Raw genomic sequence first — 12525 nt, forward strand, 5'->3', positions numbered from 1 at the left:
TATTCTCTCAGCTCACTCGTGTGGGTGGGGTCTGTTGAGATCCAAAATTTTACAAGAAAGCCCATTTCATGAAAAGTAAAGAAGGCCCAATTTGTGCAGTAAGAAGAATCAACATCAAGGCCCCATGTATGTTTAGATTTCTAGCAAAAAGGCCATTACAAAATCCAGTGAAAGAACTGGGCCAGGATACCTAGAGGCTGCCAGAGGCTCGAGATCCTCGGGACGTGCAGCACAACTAACGTGGGATTGAGATAGCTCAAAAGAAGTACCACGAAATACAAGAAACGAAGAACAGAAATGTCCTTCTCAAGCACCCAGTGGTGCAGCAAAGAACCAGAAAGCTTGGAGTGTGACAATTCATGAACAAAAGGCTGGTACCTCGGGAAACCCAGAATGAAGAACTATAAGGGGAAGTGGCTGGGAAAACCTTCAACCCAACAGGAATGGATTCTGCTCACTTGGGAAAAATGACAGCAAGGAAAGACAACCAAAAGCCGAGTCTAAAAAGTAAGAAGTCTTGAAAGAAAAGAGAATGAAGGTTAGCTACCCAAGGATGCCCCGGAATGGAAAGTCAGCAAATGACTTTTAGAGAGACAGCACTAAAAGATGAAAACTATCAGAAACAGGGAAAGAACCAGCCATTAAAGTGGTTGACATAACAGGGGCTTTGGTACCTAGGGAGCTAAGGAGGGAGAATCAGTGGTATTCGAACCCTAAAATGACACTATAAATGGGGAAGGCAGCCAACATTGAAAGGGGATTCAGTAATAGGGAATCAGAATAAGAATCGTTGAGAAGACTCTGTCAAAAACTCAAAGAAAGTAGAAAACAACGTCCGGTATCCTAAAAACAGCCACTATAGAACATACTTGGATTCAAAGGGATTCAAACTTTACAAGTCTTAGAGGTTTAGATAGTCATCTAAGTCTGTAATTTTTGAGCTTATTTAGACCTTGTAACACGTCTTAGTGAGCACATTGTAATTCATAATTAAGAAAAATAATGAAATATTTCATAGTGATTGGAGGATCCTTAACAGTTATTTCGTGTGTTTCTTTATTACATTGTTTTCCTTTGCTGCTTTCTTGCTGTTCAATACATATATTCTAGCTTGCTAGTTTTCCTTTTACTCAGCCAAAAGTTGAGTCTTTTTACCGGGGTCCTCACTTCAACTTGGGCCTTGGACACACTTAGCCTCCAAAGAAATATATGCCAAAACATGCACACATCATATATCACTCTCTCCCACAAAAATCCTTCTCACCTAACTATCTTGGAAGGCAATGCCTAAGCAAAGCCACTTGGACTTGAGTTCCAAATCCTACAAGTTTTGTTCAAAGACACTAAGTCTGTGAGAATTAGGGCCAAGATCCTCATGGCTAAATCATTCTCATGAAATTTATTTGTATATGTATTAAAATGTATATCCTAATCTAAGAAACTAATAATTATTTGAAGATATGTGTATTATATAGTGTGTTTTTTATGCAGGACCTATAGAGGTAAAGGGAAAGGACAAAACTCTATTGTATAATAAGCATGGAGAAAGATCATATTGTTCAAAGAATCAGCATTCTGGGTTCTTATAGGCCTAGTACGCCCCGGGATCCCACGACAGTACGCCCGGGGTACCAAGTGAAGGAACTCTTTTAAATGTTTATACAATAAAAGATAAGTCTTAAATATTCTATTTCAATCTCTTTCTCATTGTGAATATTATGAATATTTATTTTACTTATTTTGTAAGAGTAAAGGGTCATTTTATGACACTAAAACACTTATAATGGTATTTTTTATTACCTAGGAGGAATCGCATTTTAGTCTTGAGGAGTTTTATGTGACTTGAGCATAACTTGGTTTGTAATCAGCCCCATTTAGCTACGGTGAACCAAGTCCAGTCCACCAAAACAACAAGTAAAGGGCCTAGGATCCTTGTTAAAGGGTCTAAGATCCTTGTTTCTACTTGAGCTTGGGTACTGTCCAAAAAGGACCCTCACAGGGTCTAATGTAATTATTCTTGATGAAAGTAGGCTCTGATTGAAACGATAGTAATGGCATTGGAACTGACTCCGGCTTCCAAAAGACCGCTCGACAGCAATATCCCCTAAGGTAATACCGGGCTGCCAAGAACTTGGGTACCCCGAGCAATTGGTGTGTGATTCAGATTTTACTAGAACACAAACTCCTCACTTATACTTAGGACTTTAAAAAACTCAGATAAATATGTGTCTATTTACTTCAATCGCAAATAAGAATAAAGAATTCATTAATTTACAATTGAAACCTACATTTTATTGACTTTGATCATAGTTGAATAGGTTCAACCTAGGTTTGATTGCACCATTTTGCTCAATTAGATGTCAAAATACTAAACACCACTAATTTATTGCCAAACCAAAATTTTGATAAAAAATCAAATAATCAAATTGACAAGTAAAAACCTAATCAACAAGCCTACCCTTATTGTGCACAATATTATAAAGGTGGGATGACCATCTTGAAGAGGGGGGAAAGAAAGAGGCGAAATATAATTAATTTTTTTTTTATAAAAAAGTTTAGGAGTAAAACAACAAAGATCGATATATTTTTATTCTAATTTTTTTTCTATATATTTTTAAAATATACGGTTAACGGGTGTCCTTAGAGTATTTATTAATTAACTATTTTTTGAAAATTTTGATATCACTTTAGTGAAAAATCATTTTTTTCATTAATATATATATATATATATATATATATTTAAAAATATCACCTAAATCAATGCCCTTAAGGCGTTCGTTACTTTTTTTCTCATTTTTAAAATATAACACATAAATTAAGTTCAAGGAAAATAACGATACTACAAAATAATAATAAACTATTGCCATTAAAAATTTATAAATTGAAGGTAATAATTGTAAGGACACGATTTGTAACGACCCGTAACAGTGTTGGGTTCGTACGTAAAAGGCCCAAACAATATCATTTGTAGAGCGTGGGGTTGAAAGGCTAGGTCTTGGTCGCCAAATGGTAGGTTTTTCGTGATATCCATACATGGTTAAGTCGTCTTCGCCCTAGGAGTCTTTTTCCTGGAGGTGGGCTGGGAGGCTCTGGTTTTTGGCCATTTTTCCCAGCCTCCTCTCTGGTCTGCTTACTTTTCGTTTTATACTAGCCTATGTTCCTTATCCTTCGTCCACATGTAGGATCGGCATTCCAAGACTGATACTTGTCCCATCAGCCCATACCCAGAGTGGTTGGGGGTGGTTGTAAAAGCTGGAAAGTATGGCTCTGTCAGGTGCAGAGTATTGAATGACAGTAAGGTCAGCTTTCTCTGGTCGCTACACTTTCCAGCGTACCCTTTTCTATTGACATAGATATTTTAGATTTTTTCCCAAGCTGTTTCTATACCATTTTTACCCCTCCTTCCTGTGAGATCTCGGATATGCCGAGGACTGCCTCGTCCTCGGCGGTGTCCCTAGGCTGTTTTGTATTTGTATTACCGATCCTAGGCTATAACTCTTCTCGGCTCGGGCCTTAGGCCTCCATGAATAAATGGGCCAGGGCCACCAACCATTGGGCCCCATAATAGCCCCTCAAAATCCTGCTGTTCGACCTCATGGTTGGAGAGGAGGATTTTGGTAATGTCAAGCCTTCATTATGGCTCATTTAACTCTGTCTTTCATTAATGCTGGTGTCTTTTTATCTACCCAGAAAACATTCCGGACTACGAGACATTCCTATGAATTCACTCACAATGCGTCCTCGTCGTTTGATTATCCGAAACGCGCCTTTAATGACTTTTATTTACGAGATTATTTAAATTCAACGGTTTGCTGACGATGTGGGGAAGTGGAACGGGTACATTCTCGTTTATAGATTTGCTTGGAAATCTGGACAGATTAAATACCCTCTGTTTTGCCCTTCCTATAAGAAGGAAAGCAGGAGGCTATTTCTCCTGTACATAAACCCTTTTAATCCCTCTGAAATCTGAAACCCTTAGACTCCTCCATAGTTTTCCTTTACCCGCTAATTATACTTTAATTTGTAATTCGTTCGAAATAGGAGTAAGCAATGAAGGAGCCATACCCTTCTCAGAAATTCCATGTTCTTATGAAGCTAAAAATGGCTCGGTTAGGGCAGGGATGGCGGAGACTCAAGATCCTTCTCCCCTTCCTTTTAGCCAAAATCCGAAGTAGGGGTTCGTCACGTCAAACTTTCAGCGTGACTGAGTTGGGATCACCCATTATCAGTACCAGCCGCTCTCTCATGAGCATAGCTAGCATGACACCAGCGTGTTAGGAGTCAGGACTGACGCAGGGACAAAGCATCCCTGCTTCTTCCTCTCTTCCTTTACTGGTGCCTCCTTTTGCCTCTCTTTCTTCTTCTTTCCACCGCTAGATCCATCCTGGCACTTTTCTTTCTTCCTCTTCTTCTCCTCCTTCTTTCTCTTCTTCTCCCCCTTCTTTCTCTTCTTCTCCTCCATCTTCTTCTAAAGAAGGTCATCCTCTCAATATGGGCGCTACTGGGGCAGAGTTTGGAAGGACTTCGGAGACGAGTTTAAAAACAAATCTGACTGTTTATTTGTTATATTGTTGTTGTTTTCCTTTTATTATTTTTGTAATCCACCTTCTGTATAGGCTTGCTTAAGCCCTTCTTTGTACGTTGTAATACCTCTTTATATTAATAAAAGTCGTTATTGCTTTATTTCACACATTCCATCTCTTTATTTCTGAAATGGTTACGCTGTGAATAGACATACTATCTTGTGAATTCTTTTTATTTTTACACTTTGACCGATGTCTAAGACCGAAGTCCTAGTTAATAAAAAGATCTCACTCTGTGCTTATAGACACTATCCGACTTAATACTACTGAATCGAATAAGTGATACTTAGGGTTGAAACCCCTATTAAGAAGAAAAAGAAAGGAACATTATGATGAGCTTATTGAGGCGGTCTGGCACAATACCGCCGACCTTAGAGCACAATACTTAGGGCCGAAATCCCTTATCAAAGAACAAGGTGCTATTATGAACTTACGAGTGCTGTTTCGACACAATAACACAGACTTGAACTAATGACACTTAGGATCAAAATTCTTGCTAAGGAAAAGATATTATCACAACTTTAATAGAGTTGTTTGGCACAACAATGCCGACCTGCAAAAACAATACTTACCCCAGAATAGCCGAGATGACAACTGAATGCTCGGTGCGGTGCAGGAAGTAATCATCCGAAGACATATAACCCAAAAAATGAACAACCCTTCCAGGTTGTTGAATGATAGGGCGTTTCACCATCTTCTGAACAACTTTAATAGCTTTAACCTTTTATGGTATTTGAGCCGAGGATTGAGTAACTTAGAATTTTTATTAAGTAGCCGACCTTACGAAACTCAGTTTTCTCATCTAAGTAGTTAGTTTCCCCATAGGTTTGAGTCCGAGGACCATACAATACCTTGGTTCTGTCCAAAACTCAGTTTTCTCATCTAAGTAGTTGGTTTCCCCATAGGTTTGAGTCCGAGGACCATACAATACTTTGGTTCTGTCCAAAACTCAGTTTTCTCATCTAAGTAGTTGGTTTCCCCATAGGTTTGAGTCCGAGGACCATACAATACCATGGTTCTGTCCAAAACTCAGTTTTCTCATCTAAGTAGTTGGTTTTCCCATAGGTTTGAGTCCGAGGACCATACAATACCTTGATTCTGTCCAAAACTCAGTTTTCTCATCTAAGTAGTTGGTTTCCTCATAGGTTTGAGTTCGAGGACCATACAAGACCATGATTCTGTTCAAAACTCAGTTTTCTCATCTAAGTAGTTGGTTTCCCCATAGGTTTGAGTTCGAGGACCATACAATACCATGGTTCTGTCCAAAACTCAGTTTTCTCATCTAAGTAGTTGGTTTCCCCATAGGTTTGAGTCCGAGGACCATACAATACCATGGTTCTGTCCAAAACTCAGTTTTCTCATCTAAGTAGTTGGTTTCCCCCATAGGTTTGAGTCCGAGGACCATACAATACCTTGGTTCTGTTCAAAACTCAGTTTTCTCATCTAAGTAGTTGGTTTCCCCATAGGTTTGAGTCCGAGGACCATACAATACCTTGGTTCTGTCCAAAACTCAGTTTTCTCATCTAAGTAGTTGGTTTCCCTATAGGTTTGAGTCCGAAGACCATACAATACCTTGGTTCTATCCAAAACTCGATTTTGATAAGTAGTTGGGGGAAATAACCCTTCGGCTATGGCATGAGATCTTGGTTTTGAGGGAAATAGCTCCTTGGCCAAGCCCCTAGAACCATACGCGCGGCTGACCTTACAAAGCGTAGCCCCTAGTGAAGAAAAATAACCCCTAGTGTAACTTTACGCTAGAACACAACAATCGGCCGCTAGAAATGACAAGGGAACTGTTTCGACCTACCGCCTATGCCAACACACAAGCCTTTCCCACAGACGGCGCCAATTGTAAGGACACGATTTGTAACGACCCGTAACAGTGTTGGGTTCGTACGTAAAAGGCCCAAACAATATCATTTGTAGAGCGTGGGGTTGAAAGGCTAGGCCTTGGTCGCCAAACGGTAGGTTTTTCGTGATATCCATACATGGTTAAGTCGTCTTCGCCTTAGGAGTCTTTTTCCTGGAGGCGGGCTGGGAGGCTTTGGTTTTTGGCCATTTTTCCCAACCTCCTCTCTGGTCTGCTTACTTTTCCTTTTATACTAGCCTATGTTCCTTATCCTTCGTCCACGTGTAGGATCGACATTCCAAGACTGATACTTGTCCCATCAGCCCATACCCAGAGTGGTTGGGGGTGGTTGTAAAAGCTGGAAAGTATGGCTCTGTCAGGTGCAGAGTATTGAATGACAGTAAGGGCAGCTTTCTCTGGTCGCTACACTTTCCAGCGTACCCTTTTCTATTGACATAGATATTTTAGATTTTTTCCCAAGCTGTTTCTATACCATTTTTGCCCCTCCTTCCTGTGAGATCTCGGATATGCCGAGGACTGCCTCGTCCTCGGCGGTGTCCCTAGGCTGTTTTGTATTTGTATTACTGATCCTGGACTATAACTCTTCTCGGCTCGGGCCTTAGGCCCCCATGAATAAATGGGCTAGGGCCACCAACCATTGGGCCCCACAATAATATATACTAGTATACTAGTTTCTTCTCACGTGTTTTATATAAGCAATTATTTAGATTTATTCTATATCTAAAATAGCCTAAAATATAATATTTTTTAATCAGAAAAATTTTAGTTAAAAAAAAAAAAAATCAAAATATGGGTGGTTACAAGTAGTTGTTCCAGTGTCAAAAAGTGAGGAATATGGATAATTGATTTTAAATTTTAAATATGGCCTAAAGTTAAGGTGTTTGAAATATGTAACAGGTCCATGTTATTTGAATATTTTTTAAACTTACTTTTATTAATGTAAGGGTATTTTAGACCATTTAAAAAGTGACACCAAAAAGTTGTATACTTTTACTAATAGAATTATTATAAATAATTAAATACTCTCTAAAAAAAAGAGGAATTATTATAAATAAGGAAAATATTTTAGTAGCATTTTTATTGTAAAATGTTTTAACCATGTGAATGCATTGACCAATGAACTACATGGTTGAATTTAATTATCCTTAAAAAATGCATCAAATTTTTTTCTACATTAGTCAATATAATAATGTGGTTGAATTTAATTGATAAACCTAAAATACACCAGCTATATGTGTTTTTTTACATTGAAGAAACAAGTATTACGACTTAAAAGCACTTATAAGTATAATTTTTCAATGACTTAAACATTAAAGTTAATAGTAAAACTTAATGTTTTTTATTACCAAAAAGAGAGAGAGAGTAAAACTAAAGTATATTATCTTAGGTGCATTATATTGAGGTAGCGTTTGGTACAGGGTAATGTTTTAGGATTTTCGGGAATATTGGAAAATTCTTACGTTTGATTGCAAATCATACAAGGGAATCAGATGCCAAAGGTATCTAGATTCCCACTCAATCTCCTTCCTGTGGTAATGTGGATTTCCTTTGTAACAAATGGATATCTAAATTCTCAATTTAAAAAAAAAAAACAAATACATTTGTTATAAATTGACATATCTATTTCCTTATCTTTATCTCTTCACACCACAACAACATAAATGCCAAAATAAAGTAAAAAATATATTTATATCTCCTATTTGGGATTGGTTAGATGCTAAAATAAAATAAAATGTTTATTTTTTTAACAAAACATGATGTTGTGATTTCCTTAAAAAACAATAATTTAAATAGTTATTTTTGTAATATACATGTTATTTTGAAATGTTAGACTATAGTTTTGATGAATTTGTCATAATTTATTGTTTATATTTTGTTTGTAATTATTTATTTGGAGGAAGATTAAAAAAATTGATATTGGATTTATAAATCTAAGGATAATATGGAAAGAATAAATAATTCATTTAAGAATTTTAGGAATAAATCAAACATATGAATAGTTACATTCTAAGATATTCACATTGCAAAATATCACACACTGGGTAATGTGAATTCTCCGGTACCAAACGCTACCTAAGTTTCAAAATTCAATTAAAATACCTTGTCTTATTAACAAATAAAACACTAATAATGATTTCTTTTCTAAGGATATCTACATTTAATGCAATCAGATATTTTAAATCAATTGGAGAACATAATGACTGAATTTCAAAAATGTTTCCAAGCTTAATCCTAAAGTTAAACAAAAGGTCTAGAGCTACAAAATTTTCCACCTGTTGATACAACAAGTTGTTATTGATAGGTATTTTGTTTCATCAAAAAGAACATACCAACTAAATTGTCGTGAAAATTATTATATTGCAGAATTATTCAACTCAAACAGACACCTATTTTGGTCCAAGTACTATCACTTCCCTTGAAACGAAGTCGTTTATCTGGGCCACCAAACTGATGACAAGTTGATTAAATGCATACCTCCCCCTATTACACAATCTCTCTCTCTCTCTCTCTGGGAGTGACTTTATGGAGTTGCTTTGCTCATGGGGGGACACACGCTTCACACTCCTTAGCCACTCAAATAGTCTCCTCTCTCTGTAAACTACTTTTGGTTTCGGGGGAAGAAACCTTCTTGTAGGAAGCTTTTCATACTCATCATGTATACAAGTATGTAAAGCCAACTAGAAGCCTCAACATCCTTTTCCAAATTCCATGTTATCTATTACCAACTCAACAGGTACCTTTCTCCCACTTTGTCTTTTCTATCTCTCTATCTATTTCATTCACATATTTGCTTTTTCCAAAATGTTTTTTTTTTTTTTCCTCTGGTGGCAAATCAATTTGGTTTACTGCAGTATAATGCGTGAGCTTATTGAAATCTCAATTTCTTTGTTTACTTTTCAACTTGTCGGAGATGAATTTCCACTTGTTTTGAAGTTGGGGTAAGAAGAGAGCTAGGCCTAGCCTCTCCCATTTGTAATGAGTTCTGGTCTTTGATTGGGCATGTGGGTCTCTGTCAAAGGGCTCATTTCCCTTGTTTTTGTTATCTAATTTAAACTACTGGGTTGATTCCATTATTTAGTTAAAGATGCAATTTTGACTTGTGCCCACCAATTTTAGAGCTGTTTATGCCTTATGGAGCAAAAGAAATAAAGAAGAAGAATTTAATTGCCGTTAGCTGAAAACCAATTTCTTCAGTTGCTTATGGCATGTATTGCATAGTTCAGCAAATGGAGAAAGTAATGTTATAAGTAATAATATTGTGCAAGTAAACTACTTAGTTTAATTGAATATTTTATTCAAACTCGGGGAAGAAGGGGATTTTAAACTATATTTAACTGTTGGGAGTACGAATTTTACAAATGTTGTTTAACCTCAGATATTTTAACAAGCAGTGACCAGAAAGAACAAATGCATCCTCTATATTGAGCTTAATACCTGAAAAAGTTTCGGTTAGTTTGTTGAGACCAAAACAATAGAAGTCCAAATTCAATCCGTTTAAGTCATGTTGGTGGTACTTGTAGCACTATTAATTGTAGTTGTATGACCAAGGATACTAGCATAGTTGCCAACAGACTTGGAAAAGGAATGAGTCCTAATTTTACTTTCTTCCCCTTTTTTTAACTCTACAAGCAACTTAATGTAGGACAAGTTAAATTAGGTTTTTTTCTCGCCATTGATTCTTTCTGGTGTCTTTAGTTTGCTTGCAAGCAAGTTGAAATTGCGCTTTTTCATAATAGAGGTTTTGCCTTTTGTAATATATATTTTTAATCCCAGTCATACAATTGGGTTCTCCACTCACTACTGATATTTGGTAGGACAGGTAATAATAGTTTCCATGCGACATTGATTCTTTCTGATGTCTTTAGTTTGGTTTCAATCAAGTTGAAATTTAGGCTTTATTATTTTATGGACTTTGCCTATTTAGAGTGGTTAACTTCTTTTCTGCTTATTTCCTTATAATTTGGCCTTCCCGGTCATGCAGATTGGGCTCCCCACTTGCTGCTGATATTTGGTAGACATATTTTCAAGAATAAACTATGTTGAAACAATCACCTAGTAGAAATCAGAGGTCAAAAGGCTTCAAGGTGAAGCATGCAATACAGATATGTCTTTTTCTTGCCATTTGCATCTGGTTGCTTTACCAAGTCAGACACTCCCATGAAACAAAGAAGGCATATGAAAAGAGCTCTGGAACGATATCTGAAAAAATGCAGGGTGGGTATGAAATCATAAAACTTGGGAGGAAGGATCTGCATCCTCAAGTAGAGGAAATGGCTTTTGAAACTGAAAGAAAAGAAGAATTGGAACAAGAGATTGAAGATAGTAAGCCAGAAGAAAGTGAGGATGAAAGCAGAGGTGGTGGAGATGATGAAATAGATGGACATGATCAAGAGAGAGTCGAAGAAGAAGATTCTGAGGAAGTCGAGGATTTAATCACTGAAGAGGATAGGGAAATGGAAGAGGGAAATGAAGAGCTAGAGAGTGAAGGGAAGGGAAATCAAGTTGAGGATGTGAGCTTTTCTGAAGATCAAGCCCAAATTGAAGGTGAAAGGAATACCCAGGAGGCAAGAGAGGAAAATTACAAAGGTGATGATGCCTCCAGTGCTGTGGTTCAGAACACCCAATCTATAAGCACTGGATTTAAAATTGGACACTCGAGAAATGTGAAGGAACAAGAAGTAGAGAATGCTGAAAAGATTGAAGTAGAGCAGGATAATGAAACAAATAGCACCCTAGGGGTTGTGGTTAATATAAAAAATTCAGGACCCAAGGAGAGTAATAGTATGAAAGTAAAGAGTGGTGCTTCTGGAAATGCTGCTCGTGGTGAAGAAAGCGGTTATGGATTTGATTTGGCCAATTCAGATGTTGGCTCAAATTCAAGAGAGGCAAATACCAAAACACAAATGCACAGTGATTCAACATTGATGCTGATGAAAACTCATGAATCTTTGAATGGAAAAGATACATTGCCAAATCCGATTCATGATACTGATATAACTTATAATGGAAGGCAATCATACTTGAAAGCTGTTTCAAAGGAGGAAGATTATAGCCCCAAGGCTGAAAATGAGCATTCAGATTTCAATTTTAGTCTTCCTATGACTGATAATTTAGGTGCCAGCAATAGGGAAATGGCAGTATTAAGTGAATCTGAGTCTGCTGCAGAACGAAAGGGGACTTTGAAGCTTGATGCATCTGCTGTATCTCAGGAAAGCCCTACTAAAATTACCAATGAGAATGAAAATAGAATTGATAGAAATTCCGAGAAAGGCTCAGCATCACTGACAACAAATGAGAATGTAGATTCTGTACAGAATGAGTACTTTGATTCTTCTGAGTCCTCACTCTATCAAGGTGGAGAGGATCAAACTACTTTGGAGACTTTGGCAGAGATCAGAAATGAAATGAACAACAGTGAAGATGCAACTGAATGATGGTTTTTGATGAAGATAATGCATGTCAAGGTAGATGAGCAATTGTACATGTTCTCCTTGTATTTGCTTTATGTTCACCGTTGATTAGGTATTATGAAGATGAAATTGGCCAAGTATAATAGTTTTAGGAAATCCTAGGATTTCAATATATATATTTATATATATAAATATATAACTACATTATGAATTGTGTATTATTACTTGCAATGTGTTAGTTAGAAACTTGTACCCAAGAAATTAAAAAGGGTTGCAAGGAGTGGAACTATATTGGTTTTCTACTTGGACTTCGTTGCATAGCGATGAATGATGGAAATTAGAGTATCACGGTTTTTCTACAACATTTGAATTATTTGAGCTTGTGAAATTAAGCTCACTGCACTGGTTGTCTGGAGTGGCTTATGGTGATGATGAACGAAAATATGAAAGGGTTAAATCTTGTGTTCGTTAAATTCAAACTCTTAAATTCATAATTGGTTCTTTAACTTTATATATTTTTAAAAAGAGTCGGAGACCATTTATTTATTTTTTTTGAAAGATATTTTATTATTGAAATATGAAATTATAATTTTCTTTGTACTGCTTGCATTTTGCAATTTTTAGGGTCTAGAAAATTAATTTTCAACCCAATGAAAAGCGC

At 36.7% G+C, this 12525-nt stretch overlaps 1 protein-coding gene across 1 annotated transcript; it reads left to right on the plus strand.

Annotated features, from left to right (window-relative positions):
* The first annotated feature begins 8931 nt into the window (after positions 1-8931).
* On the plus strand, positions 8932-12226 carry LOC126709057 (uncharacterized). Its single transcript, XM_050409135.1, has 2 exons — positions 8932-9187; positions 10436-12226. Exon 2 carries the CDS (start codon positions 10491-10493, stop codon positions 11886-11888), a length of 1398 nt encoding a protein of 465 aa, XP_050265092.1. The 5' UTR covers positions 8932-9187; positions 10436-10490; the 3' UTR covers positions 11889-12226.
* Positions 12227-12525: the final 299 nt, after the last annotated feature.

This window comes from Quercus robur, chromosome 12, assembly GCF_932294415.1.
Source record: "Quercus robur chromosome 12, dhQueRobu3.1, whole genome shotgun sequence".
In the NCBI taxonomy this organism is placed as follows: domain Eukaryota; kingdom Viridiplantae; phylum Streptophyta; class Magnoliopsida; order Fagales; family Fagaceae; genus Quercus; species Quercus robur.

Excerpts from the sequence above, each read along its gene's own strand:
- LOC126709057 (XM_050409135.1), top strand. The coding sequence starts at position 10,491 with ATGTTGAAACAATCACCTAGTAGAAATCAGAGGTCAAAAGGCTTCAAG.